Raw genomic sequence first — 27,710 nt, 5'->3', positions numbered from 1 at the left:
TATGTATATATGTATGTATATATGTATATATGCATTTGTATGTATTTATATTAAATCCATGTTATGATATATTTATAATTACGGCAATTAAAGTGTATATATTTACAGTTTTTAAAAGCAATTCAAATTTAATGTTTTTTTTTTTTTTTTTTTTTTATTAATATAATTATTGTTTGGGTAAACATTTATTTATTACTTTTTTTTTTGCACATATATATATATACGATTTAGTGATTGTGATATGCTTTTTGCATATACATATATTTGCGTATAATATATATAATAATTTTTTTTACTTTCATATTTTTTTGTAATTTTTATTCTTTTTAGCCTTTTAAAATATTTAATTATAGTTATAGTCGAAAAACTGTATTTTTCTTGTTAATTTGTTAGAAAACCATAGAAAATAATTTATAAATATAATTTAAGATATATCTCTTCAAACTTTATTTTTTAATTAATATTATATATTTGACAATATACCATTTATTTAACTCTTATGATATATACACATATAAAATCATATTGTCATAATGTTCCTACCACATTTTAATTATACAATTTGTTATGTACCTATAGAATAAATCTCTTACTATTTTATCAAATTGTCTAATTACTATTCCAAATATTTTTCTCAGTAAAATATTCTACACAGAAAAGTAAAAAAAAAAAAAAAAAAAAAAAAGAGTAAAAATAGAGTAAAAATAGAGTAAAAAATAGAGTAAAAATAGAGTAAAAATAGAGTAAAAAATAGAGTAAAAATAGAGTAAAAATAGAGTAAAAATAGAGTAAAATATCGATCTCTGTTTTTTATTATAACAGTATTGCCATGTATTTACTACGTTTTTATGTTTAAATATAAAATAAACAAAGTGGCAAAATTTCTACCATAATGTATAGGAGGAACTCGCCGCTTTATTTGGCGACATAAATTGGTGTCATAAATGGCACTAGTGGGGATACACAAGTATATATATTTGCATGCACGTATGTACATAAATTAAAGAATCATGGAAAAAATGGGAAAAAAAAATGAGAAAATAATGGGAAAAAAAAATGAAAAAAAAATGGAAAAATAGTGAAAAAATAGTGAAAAAATAATGAAAAAATAATGGGAAAAAAAATGAAAAAATAATGGGAAAAGGATGAAAAAAGGATGGAAAAAGGATGGAAAAAGGATGGGAAAAAAATGTATGGACAATTAATTTTCATCCTTCCAAGAAAAGGGTTCAAATGGTGGAACCTCTTTTTTGTTTCCACTTTCTAATTTAGGTTCAATGAAATCAAAGGGTTCGGATGGACTGCAAAAAAGTGTATAAAAAGTTATGGATTCAAAATGTGATGAGCATGCTAAGAAGTGTTCACATTGAACATTTCAAAACTTGTATAATATATGTTACATTCTTTAATTTTGTTATCTTACGTCGTATCTAAAAGCATAATGAATCCAGATTTTCGGATACTAATAATTGGCTTAAATCTGCTATTTGGGGGATATTCGATATATTTTTCCTGCGTTTTTATTACTCTGCATGGGTTTTTCATATCAACCTGGAAGTGGAAGTGGGAAAATGTGTGGAAGTGTGGAAGTGTGGATGAGTACGCAGGGAATGTACAATTATGTGAGCCAAAGTGAGCCAAAATGAAAGCCACTTACCGTGTTATTCGTGGGGGGAAGAGAAGGGGCCTTGCCCTTGTCTGACTTTTTAATTCGTTGTAATCCTGAAAACTGAGTAGCGTCATTTTGTTGGTCATTTGAATTTTCACCATTGGCACTTCCTTCAACACTTTCGGCATGAGAGACATGGCTTGATTGACCAATAGTTGCAGCAGTACTTAGAATTTCTAAATTTTTCATTGATTTTCCATCAGAAAGAACGGAACTACTATCATCTTGTGGGTTTTTTTCTTTTGATAATTTATTTTCATTTTTTTGTTTTTTTAATTTCAATGTTTTTCTTTTATCAGTTGTTGATAAAATAGCAGTAACAGTTTCTTTTTTTTCTTGAATTTTTTCTTTACTTAAAAATGAAGGATAATCAAAAGCTTGATTTTTAGCTGATAAAACAGTAAAGTTTTTAGGAACTTTTAAATCTTCTGTTAATCCAATTAAACAAGTTGGTAAAAAAGTTAAACTAATCATATGAATTAATGGAAACCAATACCATAATTGACAAAATAAACAAAAACCAACTGCTGATTGTGGTCTTATAATATTAGCTCTTCTTGTAAAAAATGTTGAAATAGCATTTCGACCACATATATCTAATAATCCAAGTCCTACAGTAGCTCCAAATTTAGCAATAATATCTTCATGTTTATCAGATAATATTTTCATTATTTCATCTTTAAATTTTTTAAAATTTGGACTAATATTTTCATTAGATTGTTGGAAAATTAGACCCAATGATATAAAAGCGCTTTGTCTAACAAAATCTGTAGTATCTGTTAAAAGTGGCATTAACATATTAACAGCTTCTTCATTACCAGTAGATGCACATGCAATACCTAATGCTAAAGCAGCACCATATCTTACATGTGGATTATAACTTTCTACTAATAAATTTAAAAACATTGGAACTTGTGCAGGAGTATTACATAAAACAAAACCTAATGCTATCACAGCAGCTCTTCTAACATCATCACTTACATCTGAAACTGAAAAATGTAATAATTTTTTAATAATATGTTTATTATAATTAGATAAACCACAATATGCTAATGCAATTGTAAACATTCCACCATATCTTATAATTGCATCTTTATCATTTATTAATTCTTCTATTAAATTATCTGCTTCTCTTTCTTTTTGAAACATAACAAAACCTAAACTTATACTACATGCTCTTGTTATTTTTTCATGTTGTGTATCATGAGCATATGCTAATAATTCATCAACACATTTTTCATCTCCACTACCCATTTTTAATAATCCAATTGCATATGCAGCACTTTCACCAGATACTGCAGAATCTGAATACATAACTGATTTTAGTTCATCATATATTTCTTCATCATCATTTTGTTCTAAACAAACTAAACCTAAACCTAAACAACAACCATGTTGTAATACTTCATTATTGTTACTTGCTTTTAATTGAGATAATAAAAAATCTCTAACTTTTTTATAATTTGTATTATAAGTAGCATGTATTAAACCCAATGCATATAAAGACCCACTTTCTGAATATACATCATTTTGTGATATATTTGCATTTATGTTATTTGTAATTTGTCTAGATATATCATTATATGGTAGATGTGATGATAAAACTGTAAAAGATTGATTAACATGACCTTTATATACAACACCTAATGAAGCAGTAGATGAAAATTTAGCCCAATTTACTGCTTTAGATAACCATTCAATATTTGAACGCAAAAAAACATCGCAAGTTGTTCCTGCTTGCATTAATCCATGAGCTATAACAATACCATGATGTGTTATACTGCTTCTTGAATCTATTACATTTTTATAATTATCCAATAAAATTAAATCAGCATGATTATTACGATGTAAAAATTCAATATACAAACTTGTTGTTATTTTTCCTGTTAATATAAAAATTAATTTTTTTATTTTTTCATATAAATGATGTTTTTCATTTACATAGATAAGTACATCTTCAGGAATCTTATCTTTCTCTTCAGTTTGATCATTTTTATCATTTTTACCATCTTTACCATCTTTATCATCTTTATCATTTTTACCATCTTTATCATCTTTTTTATCATTTTCTTGATCATCAGCATTCGCAGCAACAGATGTGAGGACAGTTGGATCAGTCCCGTCATTTATTGCTTCAGTTTGGTCTTTTCCTTCCGAATTATCTTGATCAGGTGCATCTTGACCAGATGCATCTTCATTACTTCCGCTGTTATTTCCGCTATTATTTTTTTTTGGCAAATCTGCATTTAGATGTTTATAATTTTCTTCCCCATAATAATAAGACTTATTTTTAATTATAATTTCTTTTATTTCTTTTAAAATATTTTTTAAAAAATTAATATTTTCTAAATCTACCAAATCAAACGAAATTTGATATACCATTAAATGATAGTTTTCAATTAGTTTTAATAAAATTTCAGCAACTGTTTTATAATCATTAATATAAAATAAGCATTCACATAAATTTACATATTCATATTTTATTTCTTCTTCACTCATTGATAGATATATTTTTACAAGTAACTTAAAAAAATCTTTACGGAATTTTTTTGTGGTATTAATGTGTCGTTCATTTAAAATAGAATGTTGTAATATTTCTAATTTATTTGGTGCATTTAATATTATATATTCAACTTTATCTAAACGTCTAGCATCAAGAGCAACACCCAATGCTTCCTTTATACTATTATTTTTAATACATACTTCTAACATATCATCAACAAAATTTTCCATTTTTTTATTTATATCATTATTTAGATCATCTTTAAAAATATTATTTTCATCTTTTATTTTATCATTATCATTTTCATTATCTCCAATTAGTATATTATTATTATTTTTTGCGATATTATTGGCATTTACACCTTTAGTACTATAATTATGTCTTTCATATACATTTCTATTATCATCATTATTATCAATGTTGTTATTTATATTTAACCCTCCTTTTCCTCGTTTATAATCAGAATCTATATTATTATAATTATTATTTAAAGTATAAGAACCACTAAAACTGTTTTCATTATTAGAATAATTAATAATATTGTTTTGAGCAGAGTTATTTGAATCTACACCTTCATAATTTTTTTCTCTTATTTCTACATATTTTTCAATACATTTTGCAAGCATTGTTTCTATATATTGAGATTTTTCATTAATATTAAATAATTTACCTGCACATAAAGCATATTTTAAAGCTTCTGGATATTTTTCTAAATGATAATAAACCTTGCTTGCAACTAAATTAGCTAGCTCTTTACCACTAAATTCATCATCCTCACATAATTCTTCAATTTTAAAAATATAATCAGCCAATTCAGGCCAATATATATCGACTACGGAGTTTAATTTTTCTAATCCAAAAATTTTTAAACTAGCATCTTCCTCATTTAACAATGCTATTACACCTGAGGCTGATGTAACAATATCATTTTCGTGAATTGTTTTTTCAACATCCATATTGTTATTTTAACTTATTCAACTTTCTATTATTTGAGTTATCAAAAATATGCATATACAGTGATACATATAATATATATTTGCTATTCCTGATTTCTGTAATGATTTATATATGCCCAATATATTGTATATATTTGCATAATATATTTTTTTTAATTTATTATTTTTAATGCAAATATTGTTCAATTTGGAGTTGAATTAGTATACCCAATTTTATACCATAGGGGTGTATACTTATGCACATTTTATTATGCCTATTCACTATCTCTATTTTGTTATACATACATATGCATACACAACGTGCTTTATGATATAGTCTTTGAAAAATATAAATCGCTTGATTATCAGTTTATACCAGTTTTACTTTCTTTTTTTAGCACATAAACTTTACATGTATTAATACATTGTTTTTTTTTTTTTTTTTTTTTTTTTTTTTTTTTTTATAAAGAATAAAATTATATATACATTATAAATAAATAAAACATATTAGCACGTATTTTTAAAGGATTAATACAAAAATATGAAATTAATTTTATTTTTTTTTCAATTATTTTATATACAAACTACTTTTCTTTTATTCTTATGTTGGGTTTGCAAAAATTAATAAATATATGTGTATTATAATGTATTTGCTTTTTTCTCATATTAATAACAGTATAATACGCATGTTACAATTTTTACATTGTAAAATCAGTTCGTTTTTTTTTTTTTTTTTTTTTTTTTTTTTTTATCGCCTTTTCATATTAACTATATATTTTTTTTTCCTCTGTATTACTATTATGCACAAAAAAAATAACAAAATTATTATATATGTACATGGCAAAATATATTATAAAATATATATGTACATGATAAAATATTCTTGTTGTTTTAATAATAAACACATTATTAATACCTACCCCCCCTCTTGATTTATTGCAAGTTCCTTAATTTAGTTTGGCTTTATTTTATTTATTTAAAAGTATAAAAAAATCCATTTTTTTTTTACTGTGCTTTAACATTTACACTTATTTTTTTATATTTCAGTATTCTAAAATTATAGTTATAAATGTATTATATAATATTACATAATATTACATGTAATAAGCTATAATATTCATTTTTTTTATTTATTTAGAGATTATTAAAAAGTTATGCTTCAAAAGAAATAAATAATGTGTACAATATATATATCTCTATATATATATATATATATATAATTTAAGGATATATTTATGTTCCCTATTAAATAACATTTCATAATATGTTCTTTTCATTTATCGACGATAAAAAATATGTTTGAATAAGTATTTAATTCGAAAAATTATTCTGATTAGTAGTTGTATATTTTTCTATATTATACTTTTGGGGTGTAATATTTGTACAATAAAATAAATTAAAAATTTTTTTTTTTTTTTTAAATAAAATATTAGTACATCACACCTTATTCATATTAATCATGTTTCAAAAAAAAAAAAAAAAAAAAAAAAAAATAATTACATTTTTGTTCCTATAAGGTTATTAAAATAAATGAAAACAAACACACAATTAGTGTAGTGTAGTGTAAACTTATATAATTAAAAGGATGTATATAAAAGAAAACCAAAACCAAACAAATATTTATACTTATCATTGTCCAAAGGAATAAATTTATAAATAAGTTTATTGGATGAATAACTTGAAAAGGGAAATAAAAATAAACCAAGTTAATAAAAAAAAAATAATTAGGAAATATTATTATTATTATTATTATTTTTTTAACTCTTTCTTTACTTATTTATTCTTTTATTTTAGTTGGGCATTCATGTATTTATCATAAATGAAAGAGCAGGAATTAGAAATAATAAAAATTTATTAAGCGTTTTAATAAACGAGACAACAGTTTGTTATATATTATGATGTCTTATATATATATATATGTGAATAATTTCGACAATTATATCTTTTATTAATTTTAAGAAAAGTATAAGAATATGTTTGGAAAGACAAAGATAAATATAGTATTAAAAGTTTTATTATTTTTTATTTTTTTATTTTATTATTTTTTATTTTATTATTTTTTATTTTATTTTTTATTTATGTAATATACTATATTGATGGTATTAAATAATTCTTATATTTTTTTGTGGTAATTTTGTTTCCCCTCTTTTATTTAGTTGTACATAAAATAAAAAGTACATAAATTTTGTAAGCCCATATTATTATTTAGGGTATAGGATTATTATTTTAAAAATTAATAAATAAACAAACATTACATAATAACATTTTTAACTGATTAAATAAGTGGAAAAAATAAAGTTTGTATGTAACAATATTTTCTCACATGTGGGGAAGTTATTAGGATGTATTCAATTTAGTATAATATATAAAATACGATTGTAATTTATTTTATTTTATTTTATTGTAATTTATTTTATTTTATTGTAGTTTATTTATTATACTATAAAAATATATGGGCACCTTTTTTTACCAGTTTTATAGAAAAGTGTGTCAAATGTGTACACACTAATAAATAAAATATTTTTATGAAACTTTGAAAAAAAAAAAATAATAATAAACCAGACAATTCAATAATATATATATTAATATGCTATCATTATTTTATATATATTTATTATATTTAAATAATTTTAATTAGTTAAATAATAATATATATAACAGTTTAGCACTATTGGAATATTTTCTTACTATTTTAAACGACATCATGCCATTTTTTAAGTACATATATATATTTCATATGCATTCATTAATACACAGTTTTATATACACAGTTTTATATTTTATTTTGTAACATTAGTGCTGTATTTAATTTACACATGTACATTATATATACGTTTATTTATTTTTCATATAATAGCTTGATTTCCCCATGTTTCCACTTATATATATATATATGTATGAATTGTAAATATTGCCATATAATAAATATATAGGCAGATTATTATATTTATTACAAGTACAATAATAAATATTATTATATAAATTCACAGCAAAATATAATATAGAAATAATGTATTTCCCCCTAATGTATTATATTTACTAAATTATAATTAATCTTTTTATATCCATTTATTTAACATATATATATTTAATATGAATAAAGGAATTGTTAATATTTCAATAATATATATATTATTTTATATTTATATTTTTTATGATAAATATGTCATGTCCATATATACATTTTACTTAATTTTCCTTTTACCCATTTGATCACTATATTATTTTAAAAATAAAATGTATATAATACATAAATATTATTGTATATATTTAATTATTTACAAGTCTTATGCTATTTTTTATTCATTATAATCTAAATATTAATATATATATAAATTACACTCCTATATTAATAACAAAAATAAGTGAAAGTACAACCGGACTAGAGATATTATGTATCCTTACTACGCTCACTCATTCAGTCACTATTTACTCACTATTTACTCACCATTTTTCTCACCATTTTGCTCACCATTTCACTTGCTGATTCATAACTTTGCGCACATTTATATTTATAATGGTTTATATTTCCATGTGTCAATATTTTTCCCATTTATATATCTGTGTATTTTTAGTGTGTGAAAACATATTTGTTTGTTTTACAAGGAATATATAATTTTAATTAAATGTAGTAATATATGTATGTATAGAATGAAGACATATATAATCATTTATATAACTTTTTATTTGACAATATATTAATAAAAATAAAAAAGTATAAATGTAAACACTTATAATGTACATATGATTTAATTTTCTTTTATTTTTTATTTGTATTTTTGCTTTAAAAAAAAAGCATATTTTTTTTTTTTTTTTCCACATGCTTATTTGTAAGAAGTTAAAATATGACATGGTTATTTAATTCATTGAAATGCTTACATATATTTATTTGTATGCATACATGTATGTATATATTCACATTAATATACTACAACATTTATAGGAATACATATTAGACATACTATTTCAATGATACATATACATATTTATACAATAATTTATTTAAAGATATAATTTGTATCCTTCAAATAGTCTGTTAATTCATTTATATTTAATAGACTAAAATTTTGTGATAATATTTATGTTATTATCATTTATTTTACAAAATTCTAACCTAAATAATTAGTAATTTTCCTTAGTATAATAAATCTATAGTGATAAATGGGGATATATACATACATGAAAAAAATAAAGAATTATAATTTTTATTTTAAATAGTACAGATTTTGAATAGTTCTGTATTGTCGTTAAAAATTAAATTATTAATTTATTCCTGTACTATTTTGTTACACTTTTGAAATATAATAAAAATACTTTTAGTATGTTATACTAGATAAACAACAAAATATATGAAAAAAAATTACATTGATATTTTTAAAAATTATTTTTCATTAATTCTTCTAATTTTATTATTAGTTTTATATATTACCTATCAAGCTAATTACATGTTTTGTTTTGTGTTTGTATAGAACAAAATGTTATAAATAAATATATATACATATATATATTTCTATTTCTATTTCTATTTTTTTTTTTTTTTTTTTTTTTTATCTGATTTTCCATATTTTTTTCACTTTTAATATAATCAGCAAAATAAGTAAAATATATATACCAGCATATCTATTGTGCTTTTCCCCCTTTGACACTTATTAGGATTTGCATTCCAAAATAAAGCGAATTAGCAAAAATATTAGTAGGCAGTGGGAAGACAGCAAGGTATAGCACAATACGGGCATAACGTAGCATATATCAGCATAGCATAACATATAGTAACACATCATTAGCATATAGTGGCATACCACATCGTTAGCATATAGTGGCATACCACATCGTTAACATATAGTGGCATATAGCCCCATGTGTGAACTCTTTGAAATTATATAATGACGATTGTAAATTTAAAAAGCAATATTAATGATAGAATTGAAATGTGCAAAGATAAAACACAGTTAAATAATGTAGATAATTTTTTAAATGATCGATTAAATAAAAAACGAAAAGACATAGATAATAATTATTATAGAAATAATAATAAAAATATAAAAATAGAAAACTACAATAATACATGGAATTATAATAAAATATTAAAAAGTGAAAATAATTTTATAAATTTAAATAATATTTATAATATAGAATATAGTTCCAATGGAGATAATCAAATAATACCCCAATCTATTAATATAAATTATGATAAAAATTTGAATATTTTATCAAAAAAAAATAGTAAAGATCATAATAGTGATTGTAGTAATTTTGATCAAGTTAATAATATTGTTAATTGTGAAAATATAAATAATATCTATAGTGATAATGAAATAAAAGAGACAACACAAACAATGTTTAAACAAAATAATACAGAAATAGAATTTACAAATGACATAAATATATGTAGTAATTATGTAAAAGAAAGTAATATGACTAACTGGTATAGTATGAATAAAACCTTTTGTGAATTAGAACAAGGAAATAATAAAATTGTTGAATTAAATAATGTAAACCCTCAATTAGTAAATAATATTAACTATACATGTGAAGACAGTAAGTATTATATAAATAGAGATAAAAATATATTGGAAAAAGATTTGAATAAAGCGGAAAATTTAAATAACACATTAAATAATAATGAAAAAGAGAATGAACAAAATGAATGCGATAAATTAAATAATTTAGTTAAATTTCCAAATTCTGAAAAATTTATTGAAAGTTATATATATTCACTTTTAAAAGATTTTAAGACAACTTGTTTTTATTTTCCTTATCTTCATTATTATGATAAAAAAATATATGAAGAAAAAGAAGATAATATTTTAAAAATATGTCATCATTTTCTAGAATATTTTCGTACAAATATAAAAATAAAAAAAAAAATTAATAATTTTAAAAAAGTTTTTTTATATTCTACATTAAATGAAAAAATGGAATATATTAGCGATTTTCAATTTTTAAATTTATCACATATTAATACAGATAATTTTAAGGATAAATTTCTTGAGTTATTAGAAAAATATTTACAAAAAAAAAAAAAAAAAAAAGAGCAAATTTATTACAAAATTAAATCATTTCGTAAAATAGAAAAAAAAATGTTCAAGCTAAAAGAAAAATGTGTAGAAAATAATTTGTTGCAATTTCCGATTCTAAATTTAGATAAATCATTGTCTATTCATAATCAAAATTTAAACAAACAACCTATAAATTTTAGTGATACAAATTTTATTAAGTTATATAATAATGTACAAAAACAAAAATGGCATACAAATATAAATAATGAATTATCATCTTATGGTATGTCTTATTATAAAAATATAGTAACTAATTACGTTGAAGAATTGATTAAAAGTAGTGTGCTGAATTCTTGTCATTTATTTAATTCAAAATTGAACGAAAAAATAAATATGAAACATGATAATATGAAACATGATAATATGAAACATGATAATATGAAACATGATAATATGAGACATTTTGAAAGGGTAATAATTAATAATCTTTCTTTTTATAAAAATAAAATCAATAAAATGTTTTATTATCTATATATAAATAATATTATAAATAAATCGTTGGAACTTATGACACCCAAAATATTATGGAATATAAATACTAGCAATGATGAAAATGATGAAATAATAAAAATCAACAAACTTGAAATGGACAAAAATAATGTCTTTTCTTCATTGAATAATCAAATAAAAAATAAAATGATACTTTTTTATAAATCAAAAAAAGAACAATTAGAAAAAAATATAGACATGTTTGTTTCAAAATTAGCAGGACATAGTGAAGATTTGATTAAAAATGATAATAAATTTAATAATGAAATAAAAAAAAATAAAACTTATAAAGATGATAAATTAAAACTATCACCAGATTTGCAAATAATTTATGATGCATATTGTAATGGAGAAGAAATAATTGTAGCTAAAAATAAAAATAGATTACTAAATAATAAAAAAAATTATAAACATTTTAATATTATATCAAAAGAAACAATTTTTGACTTTTATGATAGTATTCAAAAATATAACATAAATATAGACAAATTATATACAAAGGGCATAAATACAGAAAAAACAAATAAATTAGAAAATATAAATCCAATACAAAATAATACTTTTAATATGGATAATATAAATTATTTTAATGAAAATAAAATTTCAAATAATTTAGAAATTATGTCTTTTCAACCATCATATATATCTGGAATATATAACACATTTGTTAATAATCCTATAGACAATAATGGCTTTCCTAATTTAATAGATGGTTCTTATTTATTTAATCAAAATTATGAAATATTAGGGGTAGATTATTATCAAAATTATAAGGATTCTAAAAATAGTTATATTAATGATTTTTCTCGTATTGGTGATAAAAAATATTTAAATAATATTGACCCATACAATTTGAATAATTTACAAACAAATGAAAATTATAATAACATATATTTTTATAATCAAAATAATTGTCTTTTAAACAATTCTGGAATAAATAGTATACATGAAGATAACAAAATGCATAATGTATGTATAGATAAAAATGGAAATTACACAAATTTGAAATATTTTGATGAGAATTATTACAATATTCAAACTTGTTCAAATGATGGAAATAATATTTATTGTAACGGAGCATTTAGCACCGACGTTCATAATAATGGTAATCCTGAACAAATAATAGAAAATCAACAAAATGAATGCAATTATAATATAACAAATTATAACTCAATAAATAATTTTGAAAAAAATCCTTATAATATTTATAATTGTTCAAATAATACTTTTTCATTTCAAAAAAATTCAAATGAAAATATTTCAGAAAATATACCAATAAGTTCAAATTTTATAAATGATATAAATTTAAAAAATAAAAATATATTAAACACAAATCAGTTTGGTATATATTCATCCTATTATGCTAATAATCTAGATCAACAGTATACTCTTAGCAACTTAACAAATCCTTATATGTTTTCAAATATAGATAATATTTCTAGTGGTATAAATTACAATATAAATAATGGTGATCATATTATTCAAAACAATGATATAGATAATTATGGAAATGAAAAAAGAAATTCTCAAACAGATTTAGTGACAAATAATATAAGTACAAAAAATGAGGGTTTACAAAATAATGTCGAAATAAATGAGGATAGTAATATAGAAACTGAGGAAGAAAAATATAAATGCGATTCTAAAAAAGAAATTTTCTTAGAACATAATAATAAATATTACGATCAAAACGGGAATAGAATAGATACCGAAACGAAAAATAAAAATGGCAGTAATAATAGTGGTAATAAAAATGGTGGTAATAAAAATGGTGGTAATAAAAATAGTGGTAGTGGTAGTGGCAGTGGTAATGTTGTACATAATTATTCTGGTCTTAATGGCACAAATGATTGGAATCAAACGGTGAGCCAAGAACAAAATTGCAGAAAATATTTCGAAGAAAAATATGAAGAAAAATGCGAAAATAAAAATGACGAAAATAGGGATTCCAATGAAGGGGAAGCAAACCAAAAAATTGTTAATAATAATGAAAATATAAATATATATAATAATTATAAATATTTTGAAAATAATTATAATATAATAAATGCTGTAGATAAAGATGTAGGAGATAATCTCATGAGGGTTTATAATAATATATCTAATATAGCTAATAAAAAAAATAATAATATTAATAATAATAATAATAGCAATAATAATGGCAATAATAATGGCAATAATAATAATATAAGTAATAATATAAGTAATAATATAAGTAATAATATAAGTAATAATATAAATAATAATATAAATAATATTAATAATAATATTAATATTAATAATATTAATAGTAATAAAAATAATAAAAATAATATAAATAATATAAATAATAATAATAATAATAATAATAATAAAAATATATTTATATGTGACATGACTAAGAATGAAATAAAAAATTCTGAACAAATTAATAAATATGACGAAACAAATAATTTTAGCGCAATTAGAAAGATTGGAGACCTGGATAATAATTTTAATAATGCTCACGAAATTCTAAATAATTCTGTTGATAAAAATAAAATTAATTTAGGCATAGTTCCTATTGAAGAAAATTTTTTTAATAATAATAATAATAATGAAAATAATATAAATATGAACAAATATACTGATAATGATCATATCATCTTAAATACCCAATCTTATAATAATAACAGTATTAATAACAACATTAATAATAGCAATATTAGTACTGGTATTAATAATAATAGTATTAGTGCTGGTATTAATAATAACAGTATTAGTGCTGGTATTAGTGCTGGTATTAATAATAATTTAAATATAAATGAAAATTCTACTCCAACAATTAGTCATATAAATAATTCTGGAGAGGTTATTTTAAATAAAACCAATAACCTTTCTATTGATAATTGTTTTTTTAATAGTAGATCGAATATTTATTCACCTATTGGTGGGTCAACCCAAGATATCATAGATAATATGAACAATGTCAAGGGTATAAATAGTGGCAAGACTGTTAATAGCAATAGCTATTTTGATATTTCTGGGTTTAAATTAAATGGATATTCTGTAAGTAATTATGAACATAAATATAGTAATAATGAATATTATCTAAATACAACACCAAGTAGAGGAGAAATTCTAAACAATGGAAAAGGTAATAGTAGTATTGGAAAAATTGGTAATTTTTCTAATACCCCCAATTTAAATAAAATTAAAACTAACATAAATAGTATATTAAATATAAATATACTAAATAGCCATAACAGAAATAGCGTATCCCAGAATACAACTAACAGTCTTAATAACGGCCTTAGCAACAGCCTTAACAACAGTCTTAACAACAGTCTTAATAATAATAATAATAATTTCAGTCAAAATAATAGTTACGATAATATAGATAATGAAAATTTTAAAGGGGAAATAAAAAATAACAAAATGAATTTATACTACAATAATGAAAATACATATAATATGATGGATGATGAAAATATGATGAATATAAATCAAATGAGTCCTTTTTTTTGTATGAACTATGTAAATAGTCAAAATGATTATAATAATGATGAAGTTAATAATTTTAGAGGAATTATTCCAAACAATGATGATACAAATGATAATCAAAATGACGAAGGAAATTATATAGAGCCAAAAACTCCTAAAAAAAAAGGGAGAAAAAGTAAAAAAGAAATAAATTATAATGATAATAATGCCCTTATTTTGGATAATGGAAATAAAAATAATAATAGTAATAATACTATAGCTAATATAGGCAGTTTAGAGAGTTATGACGAAATGGTAAACAAATATAATAATACCCAAATAATGAATAAAATAATAAATAACTACCAAAATGTAAATAGATATGAAAATAATAAATTGTATGAAAATGGTAATGTACCCATATATAATGGAAATCTAAGTGGGAATGGATTTGAAAATCCTTATGACACTTTTAATATGAATGAATTTATGCATCCCTCGATTCATAATAATCCAAATGTAGATATGAAAAATATAGGGAATTTAGAAATAAGAAATAATATAAATATATATAATTATAATGAAAATAAAAAAGATAGTATAGATATGCAAAATGAAATAAATAATATGCAATACAATAGCAATAATATGCTTGGTCATTTTAATTATTATAGAAATACAATTGGTACTAATATTGGAGAAATAAACAATATTGGTAATAATAACATGACAAATAATTATAATGTTTATCCAAATGAATTAATTTATACAAAAGTAGAAAATATGAATAATATAATAAATAATAACACTATTTATAATTATAATAATATTAATAATCGAGATGATCTAAATTCTACATTTGATGAAGATAAATTATGTAAAAAAAAAGAAAAAAAAAAAAAAGAAAAAAAAAATACAAGTATAAATAAATCTCAATCATGCAACATAAGCTCAAAGAAAAAACGCTTTGGTCATACTGGTCCTCCAACAGCAGAAAGATTAACTCAATTGCTTTATGAGGAAAGTTTATCGGTTCCACAAATAGCTGCCTTATATGGAGTTCATAGAACTACTGTTGCAAGATGGTGTCATAATAGAAAAATTATTCAAAAACAAACTAATTATCATGGAAAGAAAAAAATAACCACATAATAAAATGGAAATCGTACTGATGGAATTATAGAGGATGCCTCATAAATCGTAACTCGCAAATCATAGCCCATAAATCACAACTCGCAAATCACTATTTTTAAATCCACCATAATTATAAATGGGGAGTAGGATGATTAAACGTTTTTCTGGAAATTATGCACAATTTGCTATTCCAGAAATATATCTAAAATAATAAATATTTTATAATATTTTTAGTAAATTTGTATTTCTTGTTTTAGCTGTATTATTTTTATAATAATTTTTAACACAAAATATCCGTAGAATGATGTTAAAAATTTAGTATATACTGTATAAAATTAATATATAAGGAAATAATTCAAATTAGAAAAAACAAATTCATGAGTTTTATAATTCAAAAGTATATAAATGCATAATCATATAATTTCTTTCAATGAATTATATGAGGAGAAATATTTTAATGACATTCTTATCATTTGGAATAGGGATAATAAATATTCATTATAATCAGAATATTCAAAGACCCCCCAAAAAAAAAATGCTCACCATTTAATGCTCACCATTTAATGCTCACCATTTAATGCTCGCCATTTAATGCTCACCATTTAATGCTCGCCATTTAATGCTCACCATTTGATGCTCACCATTTGATGCTCACCATTTGATGCTCACCATTTGATACTCACCATTTAATGTTATAAAAAGATATATTTTTTAAATGTCTTTTCTAAAAAAATAACCACATGTTGAGATATGCTACTGAACAAGTTAATTATTCAATTTCTCCTCAGGAATGATTTGCATGTATAATTTGAAAAAATTCATAATCCAACAAAAATGATGTCCTCCCTTGTAGTTTGAAAATATCCGCATATATAATTCTATACATGTATATACATATATTTATAGCGAATTTTCCCTTATGTTTTATTCGCTTATGAAATTTGTTACGTGCTATAATGCCCTTATCTAATACTTTTTTTTTTTTTTTAATTTGATTTAATTTATATTTTTTGGAAATAGTATTAATAAGATTGTTTATAATGATAAAATAAATACATAAAAATTCAAAGTTACAAAACTTGTAGATTTTACATCAAAAAAAAAATGTATATATAAAGCAATGTGAAATAAGAGTCGGCAACAGACCCCTTATATCACAAATTTTTATTTCCACATGGATTTATTATATCTTTCTACATACGAATATTAATTATTATTACCAAATATGTATGTAGGAAGTGTATATATATATATATATATAATAAGATACTCTTTATGTAATAACTTCAAATACAATATAACATAACACTAAGATTTTATTTAAAAGCAAGGGAAGAAACATTGCTTAGTATAGTTAACCCATCTTGTTTCGTAAATTTTTTAATTAAATGCACATATTAAAAGTAAATTTCCATAATATAAAGGTATAAGAATAATAAAGAGAATTTTATGGAGCTCCATAATTTAATTCCCTCATTTTCGGTTGACTTCTTGGTGGGGTTGGTGGTCTCAATTCGGTCATTTTTGTGTCCCTAAAAAGGGAAAATATGTATAAATGTTAGATAAGGAATTGGTATATATATATATGTATATATATGCGTGTGTGTGCTTAGAGAGTAGGCGATATAAAACAAACGAAGGGATTATAAAACTTACCATGTACTAAAGAAACGGACCTCATCCTTAGCAGGATATATTAACTTTGGTATAACTGTGAGATCTCTTCGAATAAATAATAATGCACCTGCATTTTTGTGAGAATTACAATAATTTGTTGCTGAAAATAAAGTTATTAGTTTTCCACCCGCAAATCGTTCAAATCCATCCATTACGCACTCATGAGCTCTTATAATTAATTGGAGATCATTATCTTCTAAAAATTTGTGAACTCTATCTGGCCCATATTTTACAATATGACCAGTTCCGTCAGGATCTCTTATATCATTAGGTATCGTTCCTAATACAGAATCATTATCAGTGGGATCAGACCATAAAAGATCTGTAACTTTTTGTTCATTTAAATTTTGAGGAACTTGTGAAACTATTAAAGGTCGTTTTAATTGAGAAATATCAGATATAGTATGAATAGATTTTCCTATACCTCCATGGACACATAATATTTTTTCTTCAACTAAAGCTCCGATAGGTATCCATTCAAATACTTGATTAATTTGTGCCCAACATGATGATTTATCATCAACATCTTCTTTTAATCTTCTTCTACATTCTTCTTGGAATCCATACAAACTATTTATAGCCATGTCTTCATGATTTCCTCTAATTAGATGTACTTGTTTAGGATATTTGCATTTGAGTGCAAAAAGTAAACAAATAACTTCTAAACTATTAGAACCCCTATCAACATAATCACCTAAAAATAAATAATCATTTGAATCTATATCACCAACTGCATTTAATTTTTCCCCTAAATCTTCTTCTACAGGTGATTTATATAATTGAAACAATCTCATTAGATCATAATATTGACCATGTATATCACCATATATTTTGATCGGTGCTCTTAATTTTAATACCATATCTTCTTGCTTAAATATATCAATAACCATAGAACATAATATAGATACATTTGACCATGGAATAATAAAAATAGAATCTGAATTATGATTATATTGTATTTCAAATTGAGTAATATTTGGATTTAATAAAGTTGTAATAACTTTATCATAAACTGTATTTTTAAATTCACTAATATAATTTATAGGTGTGCATAATACACCATTATTAATTTTTCTTCCTTCTTCTTCTAATTTATCAATAGAAATTTTTCGAACAAGTAATGCAAAATCACTTCCAGTTTCTTGAACGGCATGTGCATGTGCAGCTAATCGAATTGTATTCGATAATGGTTTATTTACATTATTATTATTGGATAGTCTAAATAAAGATGAACTAGGAGAATCAAACATATTTCTATAGTGTGAATTTTGTATATTTCCTGATGATGAATTTGAACTTGGGCTATTTTTTTTACTATCATTTAATTGTTTTGATTTCATATATTGATTTTTTGATCCACTTTGTTGTAACTGTTTCTGAGTAGTAATAACATCTTGTCCATTTAAATTATATGAATTTATATTTTTCACTTCTGTAATTTTATTTTTATTTGTATCATTTATATTTGATTTTTGTTTTAAAGATGATTGTTTTATTGGACCTTTTTTATCTGCATCTAAACTATTTAATGAATTTAAAAGACTATAACATTCTAAACATTCTAATTCATTAGTTGGATATTGCTGTGTTTGATGACTAAACCCACCAAATGTATATATAGTATATTTATACATCCAAGATGTATGTCGAAATTTAGCAATAGGGGGAAATGTAACCCATTCAATTGTTTCTGTATTGTAAAGAGCAGTCAATAATGGTATAGAACAACCATTATCATTTCTACCACCTAAAACAAATAATTTAGATCCTATAAATACACAAGTATGTTGATATCTAGCTTCTGGGGGGGATCCTTTTTTAATAGGAGCTTCAACCCAATCCCATCTACCATCTCTATGTTGTCTTAGACCCCAAGTATCATTTAATGATTTATTTTCAGAATTTCGACCACCAAATATTACAATCATACCGGTAGCGGGACCTTCTTTACACATATCAGCTGAATGATAAACTCTTGGTGAAGGCATTTTAGAAGTATTTGATATTATAACTTGAATCCATTCAAAAGGTGGCATTTCTACATTCATAAACCATACATCATTTAATGTATGTTGTCCATCATTTCCTCCAAAAACTATTAAATTAGGTTTACTATATACCATTACATGACCATATCGTCTACCTGGAGATACCCCTTTTGTAGGAACTGTCATCCATGAATATTTCTGTTCTCTTCTCAAATCTAAAATATATAAATCGTCTAATGATAATGACCCTCCACCTGTTGCACCTCCATATATAACTAATTGTTGTTCATCTACACAAGCAGCAGCATGAGCAGCTCGAGCTGTTGGGGTATTTTCTGTTATTAATTTTTTCCATTTATTTTGGGTTAAATCATATAAATATATATCATCTGTTATATTATATTTCCCTGCGTCACCTATTGCCCCACCAAATATTGCAACTTTATTATTACCTAAGTATGTTGCAGTATGACCAAAACGCGGAACTGGAATATCTCCTTTTTGTTTTTCTTTTCTACAAACATTCGTTTCTTTAAATGATCCATTATTCATTTGTCATAAAGAAAAAAAAAAAAAAAAAAAAAAAAAAAGACAGGAGAAATATACAATGAATAAAATTTTTAAAGTAAATGGGCAAGATATATTAATCACAAGATATATAAATAAATATGTATATATAATTGGTTAAGGGTGTGGGGAAATGTGATATTTCAAGTTAATTACACACACTATGAAAATTATGCATATGGAAATTTTTGTAAATATTTGACAAAAACAAATAATAAAACAAAAAAAATAAAAAGATAAATAAAACAATATATCGTAGCTTTTATTTATATGCCGGTTGTATAATTATTTATTTATGCTTGGAAAAATGTGAACATATATGCTTATGTATGTTATATTTTATGTTTAAATATGATTTGTTCTGTTTTTTTTTATCACAAATTAAAAAACATTTATAACAAAATTGTATAATATAAATATATATATATATATATATATAATTCGTGATATTTGGATGTTTATTATATAATATGTGTATGATATACGTAAAAAATAATATTTTCTTTCCTTTTTAAGGAAGTAAGAAAAATGTATTGGGTGTAAAACTTTATTTTCATTCCTTTTTACTTAGGATATTAAATTCAATTTTTTTATCATTTGAAGAAAAAATGTTAATGAAAATAATAATTGTAAGAACGAACGAACGAACGAACGAACGAACACAGTTTTATGTGTAAATAATCCAATATAAAGAGTTGGATTTTAAAAAATTAATGTGTGAGATCAATGCAAAAAAAAAAAAAAAAAAAAAAAAACATAAAGTAAAAATAACAGATATATTAATATGCCAAAACACAATATAAAAAATGTTTTTATGTGTAATTTATATAATGCAACACTTTATGGGATTTAGTATAAATCAAATATATTTATTTATAGTAATAGGAATTTAATATAGTAAAAATGTGATCGAAAAAATTATTATATTCATATAACTTTCAATAGGCTTAATGTGTTTATATTGAGGGCATTTACATATTTTACTTTTGCTTATTATGAACAAAAAAATATATAGTGAAATTCAATCAAAAAAAATATATATCCAAATTTGTATTCTTTATATGAATTTTATTTATTATATATATTTTTTTCTTTTCGTTTTTAATGTAATTTTACATATTATAAAAAAATATTCCTAAGATATAATTATTAAAAAACAAAACACACATGTATTATATATATATATGTCCTATTCTTATGAAATAATCTAAAAACATTAACAAATTTATAGTCATGAAAGTAAATGGGCTTTTAAAACTGCTATATAGAATATAGTTTTAATATATATGATATTCAATAAGAAAAATTTATGTATATTTTTCACCCATGTGTTTATTAAAAAAATAAAATTAATTGCATATATGAAATTATGAACATGTAACTATTATTAATGTCTTTTAATATCAAGGGGTATTAAAATTGGCAATATCAAAATAATTTTTTATGTGGTACTTTATTGCATATTCCCATAATTAAGGATTTCAATAAAAACAAATAAATAGGGGTTTTAAAAAATATTTCATGAAATTATATATGTGTAATATATCCATGCATATTATAATATGAAAAAAAAAAAACAAAAAAAAAAACAAAAAAAAAACAAAAAAAAAAACGTATTTTACTCGGTCTATTTCTTAAGGAATAATTCCTTTTCCAATGCTTAAATTTCCCTTTTTTTTGAATATATATAGAACTATTAATTTGTTTGAAAATATAAAATTGGGGAGTATATTATTTGTATTTAATAGTAAATTAGGATATAAAAAATTACTATAAAAATACAATTGTAACATTAAAAATAGTTATAGATTATATTTTCTGAAACATTTTTTATAAAATATAAGAGCCATTCGTTGGCTTTTTTATTAATATAACGTGCATATTAGAATGAAAATCATGTAAATACACTTTTTCTTTCATATTATATGACCCATATCAATTCATAAAATTTAAGAATTCGAATAAAAGTGAGGAATAATAATAATGAAATGAAATAAAGATAAGCATATAATAAAATAGCTGTTAAATTCTCTTATTATTTTATATGTATATATAATATGTATACATTTAATAACTTGTTTAAATTTTGTCTTTTTTCTTTAGAACAAAAATGAAACGTGTATATTTTGTCTTGTGTGTATTATTCTCTATACTTAATATAAACTTTTCTGAAGAAAATTCACCTCATAGAGAAAATGATAGTTCTATATTTTATTATGGGTTAATAAATAATACATATATTACTGCAAATGTCATTTTATGTATTTTTGAGACTATTTTACATATGATTATGTATTAGTATGTATTAATATGTGTTAGTATCCATTTGTTTTCTTTTTTTTTCGAAGGTTCATAAATAATGAAAAATATCAACATTATCTGCCATCTAAATATAACAATATAGAATTTGATGTAAAAAAAAATCTTAAAATTTGCTTTTTTGCTGATTTACTTTATTCTAATTTATTCCATATATATATATTATTATCGTGTTTTGGAATTTTTTAAGACGGATTTGATAAAACTATCATGTCATAAAGGATACAACGTAGAAATCAAAAAGGCGTCTATAGTAGATCTAAATGAGGAAGGTACCCCATTTTTATATACTTTATTTATATAATTTTTTACGAACGATATATGTCAAATTTTCTTTCATTTATCGTTTCATTATTATATTTTGCTTATTAAATATTTAAAATAAAAAAATATTTTCAAAAAGAGAAAAAAATTTTAACAATATATGTAATTAATAATTTATTTTACAATATCTGTATTTAACCCATTCTAATATAATTTATTTGTATAGAAAATAATTACACGCATATGGCAAAAGAAATATGCTTTAAAAAGGAGCAGTGTCAGGTATGCAATAAAAAGTGAATCACAATTTTTCAAAGTATTTTGTAAATTTATTACAAGACACCCATTTGTTTGTTTTAAGATTGATGTAAAAAAATTCAAAAGAAACACAAAAAATAAACAACTTGATTTCAATTCAAAACTCGCCGTAGAATACATCTGTTTGAGGTCAGAATTTTTATTGTTATATAAATGACATATATCATTAACATATATAATAATAGTGAAAAGTGTGTCTTTTTTTTTTTTTTCTTTCGTTTTTTTGATAGTTCTCAAAAGAACCTTTATGATGGATCCAGTTTTCATCAAGGAGTTACCCACAAATATCTTATGTAATCTCTTTTTTTTCCTCTTTTTTTTTTTCTTTTTTTTAATAAATTTAAACATTTTTACATTTTTCACCCACATATTCTCAAATAAATATATACTTGCTAATTTAAAAAATAAAGAGTACGAGATAAATCTTTAGGTAATTTGGATTTTATAAATAATATACATATAAATATGACAAAATAAATAATTCAGATTGTGTAAAACAATAATTTATTTGTTATAGCATGCATTCAAAATGATAAAGATTTAAAGAAGTTTGTATCTGTATCCAAAGCTTTAGAATCATGTAGTTTATGGAATTGTAAATACGTTGTATGGAATGATGAAGAGAAAAAAGCAATTATATGCAATGACGATAGCTCAGATGTAAGCACATATATATATATATTGAAACAAAATAGTACAAAAATGATATTTAATAATCTTATACTTAATATTACATCATAATTAACGAACAAAAGACATAATGTGGATACTTTATTTTTTTGATTAGAATCTAATAACAAAAAATAACGACGTAACATATATTAATCCTACCGTTTTTTATACATATGGATATACAACATTTTTGAACTACGTGGCTATATGTGATGAGGTTGTAAAAAGCGTAGCTTATAATTTAAGCATAGGAAAATCAGTTAATACTTGTAAAGATTTGGATTGTGATTTTTTTACAAAAAGTAATTTAAATTATAAAATAATAATAAAGATAAAATCTATGATAATGATAAAATTTATGATAATGATAAAAATAGGAGTACAAAAAATAAAGATGAACAAGTTTATATGTATACATATTTATAAATTATCATTATCCTTACAATAAATTTTATAGGTTATGCAGGATCAATCAAATCATTAAACAATAATAAGAATGGAAAGACTTGGTACCCACAAAATTATATTTCAGCATAATTTTTATACATGCATATGTATATACATATAAATAAAAGTTTTTACATAAATAAGAACTAACTATGAAATTTCATGAAAAATATTATTTTTTTTGTAATTCATAGGTTTTGCAAAGGGTACATTTTATAAAAGGGATTATACATTTATACATATTCCACATGTATAAGAAATACAATGATAATATTTATGATATATATATAAATGTATTTTATATTTTTCGTTGATTTTTTTGGTAGCTTTCCAACTATTGTTCCAATGGATGGGTTTGTTACAAGTGTTAATTTAAGTAAATTTGCTTAAAAATATTATTAATTTTTTTTTCTCAACATTTGTATCACCGTTAGTGTATATGTCTAATAAATAAATATCGCTTGGATTATTTGTTTTTTTAAATTTACAAATCTATAAAAACCTTAACATAATTTCGTATATATATATATAAAAGTATTACCTTTTTATTGTTAATACTAAATAATGGGAATGCATAGCCATATAAATTTTTTAGGCTCATAAAAAAAAAAAAAATTTAGTAGTGTTATTTATTTCTTTGATAAAATGAAGCATTTAGCTCTTTCCAGTAAATTAATGTTTATCTTTTTCGATAAACTTTTTTATTATATTTTTTGTAAAATGATACAAATATTCATTATTATAAATATGAATATGGTAAATAAAACAACATATAAGAACTATTTATAACCATAATGTATACATAATTTTGTATCGAACAAAAATATAATAACATAATTTTATTATCCATTTTGTAAACTTTTATTTCAATTAAAAGCTCATATTATTTTCTTTTTTTTTTAATGGAATTAAAGATAATATTTTAACAGTTTCTATATATACTTATATATGTTTGTTTTTAATTTAAAAAAAGAAAAAAAGTGCTTATATAACTAATTTTTATATATTTTTTTAATTTTGTATATGCATATAAGTTTTTATAATGCATCTACTGTATCGGTTTTAGGTTCTAAAACAGAAATATTATCAGGCAATATCGATGGTAATCCAGTTTTGGTATCAATTGCAGTTGGTAACATAATTTTAACCTTTATACCTAATACACCTTGTTTTAATTGTGCTGATCTGGTAGCAGTATTTACAAATCTTTTTGATGGTTCACCAGTAGATATTAAATATCCATCTCTAAATTTCATACTTTTAGCTCTTTGTGCTCTTAATTTACCAGAAACAATAACTTCACATCCCTTTGCTCCTGATTCCATAATATGTCTTAAAACACCATAACATGCTCTTCTTACAGCTAAACCTTTTAGAAGTTTATATCTTAATGATTCAGCTTGTGCCATTGCACATAATCCTCTGTTTTCTACTCTCTCTGCAAATAATTCAACACTATTTGTTGATTTATTAAAGAATCTTTTTTGAACTAATGAAGTCAATTCTCTTATTCTACGTCCCTTATCACCAAGTACTTCTCTAGTACGAGTAGCTCTAATAATAACCTCCGTTCTATAAAAAAAAAAAATAAAATATATACAAATGTATACATTATAGAAATAGACACACAAATTTTATTATAATCATCAAAATTATAATACAATCGATATATGTATATCATTTGCATTTATATATTCATGTTTTTTTGTCTTTACCTTATTGGTGTAACTCTGACTTCAACACCTGAATATCCATCCTCTGCTAAAATTCGAGCTAAGAATTCATTTAGCTCAGCTTGAAAAACACCATCATTAATAAATTTTCTTTTCTTTGATATCTGTATTAAAATAAAAAATTAAGATATATAATATAGAACAAGAGATATATATACGTTTTTATTTTTCCAATACATACAATAGATAAAAATATACATATGTATAATAGATAGCATATTATATATTAATAGAGGATAATTTTTACCCCCATATTATATATAACAATTTAAATAACAAATATATATTATCAAATATTATGTAAAAATAATAGGCTCCCCCCCTCCCCCATAATATACAGCATACATTTTCCTTTTTTTCTTATTATATATATGACAGTATTCCTAATATTATACAAGTCATATATCTTTTATATTTAACTAAGGAGGGGAACCATTTCTTTTTATTTCTTCTTTTTATTTATTCTTTTTATTTATTCTTTTTTATATGCAAGCAAAGTCCCAAAAATTACATAATATCATATATATATTTATATATAAATTATATGTATTTTTATTTTAAACTTACAGGAGGTGACATCTTCAGAAATTTATTTTAGCTTTAATAATTTAATAAATTATGTTATTGAAATTTATTTATATTTTTAATTTAAAATATTTTTAATATTTTCCATAAATTTTTTAAATATATTTTTTGGAGTTCTTTTAATTCGAAATATATAAAGAATTAAAAAAAAATTAAATATTTCCCTTATTTTTTCATAAAAAATATATATTATTATTACACTATATATGCATATAACAATAATATGGTCATTTGCAAGAACGAAGTGTATTTTTATAATATGAAAATAACATACCCTCAGAAGAATTGTTTTTTTTTTTTTTTTAGTGCGATTATTATAATATTATTAACACGTAATGAAAAGTGACAAATTTTGTATGCATATGTTACCCTATACTAAAATTAAAAATATATTATGCTATTATTATATATGATGGGAATTTATATATTAAGGTTATTTTTCAATATATATATAAATTAATATATATTATTAATTATAAAAAATGTTCTTAATATATGTATACATTTTTTTTTTTTAAAGAACAATTATAAAAAAAATATATGTAAGCTTATTCCCAAGGACCTTTTTTTTTTTAAGTATATAAAAAAAATAAGAAAAAAAGGATTAAGCCTATAAGAATCCCCTTACTCACTTCAAATATCCCATATAAAAATTATTAATACTGTATAATAAATTAAGGGGAAAAATAAAAAGAAGCCTTTAAATTATATAAGTTGTAAAATAAATAAAAATTTATTATCATTCTTAGATTATTTTTGTCAACAAAAAGTATTTTTTTTTTATTATAAATGTTACATTTATTAAATTTTTAAATAAACGGTTTTTAAGTAAAAAAATTATTTCCACCATAAATAATAATTAAAATAAAGAGTTTATTAAATAAAATATTTTCAACTTTTTTTTGTATTC

General features: G+C 22.0%; 5 protein-coding genes across 5 annotated transcripts; 2 read left to right on the top strand and 3 right to left on the bottom strand.

The window, feature by feature from the left end:
- Positions 1-1,201: 1,201 nt before the first annotated feature.
- On the bottom strand, positions 1,202-5,128 carry PY17X_1334400 (uncharacterized protein; the record flags this gene model as incomplete). The annotated part of the gene is made up of 3 exons (XM_725384.1): positions 1,202-1,301; positions 1,424-1,551; positions 1,658-5,128. The coding sequence occupies 3 exons, from the start codon at positions 5,126-5,128 to the stop codon at positions 1,202-1,204; spliced, it is 3,699 nt and encodes a 1,232-aa protein (XP_730477.1).
- Positions 5,129-9,990: 4,862 nt separating this feature from the next.
- Positions 9,991-16,248, top strand: PY17X_1334300 (conserved Plasmodium protein, unknown function; the record flags this gene model as incomplete). Its single annotated transcript, XM_022957151.1, has 1 exon — positions 9,991-16,248. The coding sequence occupies one exon, from the start codon at positions 9,991-9,993 to the stop codon at positions 16,246-16,248; it is 6,258 nt and encodes a 2,085-aa protein (XP_022813616.1).
- A 1,429-nt stretch (positions 16,249-17,677) lies between these two features.
- Positions 17,678-20,447, bottom strand: PY17X_1334200 (protein phosphatase containing kelch-like domains, putative; the record flags this gene model as incomplete). The annotated part of the gene is made up of 2 exons (XM_722191.1): positions 17,678-17,762; positions 17,887-20,447. 2 exons carry the CDS (start codon positions 20,445-20,447, stop codon positions 17,678-17,680), a joined length of 2,646 nt encoding a protein of 881 aa, XP_727284.1.
- A 2,125-nt stretch (positions 20,448-22,572) lies between these two features.
- Positions 22,573-24,872, top strand: PY17X_1334100 (conserved protein, unknown function; the record flags this gene model as incomplete). The annotated part of the gene is made up of 12 exons (XM_022957150.1): positions 22,573-22,682; positions 22,811-22,874; positions 22,972-23,053; positions 23,272-23,327; positions 23,407-23,492; positions 23,594-23,656; positions 23,774-23,793; positions 23,881-24,023; positions 24,151-24,337; positions 24,493-24,544; positions 24,677-24,688; positions 24,809-24,872. 12 exons carry the CDS (start codon positions 22,573-22,575, stop codon positions 24,870-24,872), a joined length of 939 nt encoding a protein of 312 aa, XP_022813615.1.
- Positions 24,873-25,519: 647 nt separating this feature from the next.
- PY17X_1334000 (40S ribosomal protein S3, putative) lies at positions 25,520-26,794 on the bottom strand (the record flags this gene model as incomplete). Its single annotated transcript, XM_022957149.1, has 3 exons — positions 25,520-26,054; positions 26,198-26,319; positions 26,783-26,794. 3 exons carry the CDS (start codon positions 26,792-26,794, stop codon positions 25,520-25,522), a joined length of 669 nt encoding a protein of 222 aa, XP_022813614.1.
- Between the last annotated feature and the right edge of the window lie 916 nt (positions 26,795-27,710).

This window comes from Plasmodium yoelii (genome assembly GCF_900002385.2).
Source record: "Plasmodium yoelii strain 17X genome assembly, chromosome: 13".
Lineage (NCBI taxonomy): Eukaryota > Apicomplexa > Aconoidasida > Haemosporida > Plasmodiidae > Plasmodium > Plasmodium yoelii.
The sequence above is the reverse complement of the archived record's forward strand: the minus strand, read 5'-3'. Positions and strand labels throughout refer to the sequence as shown.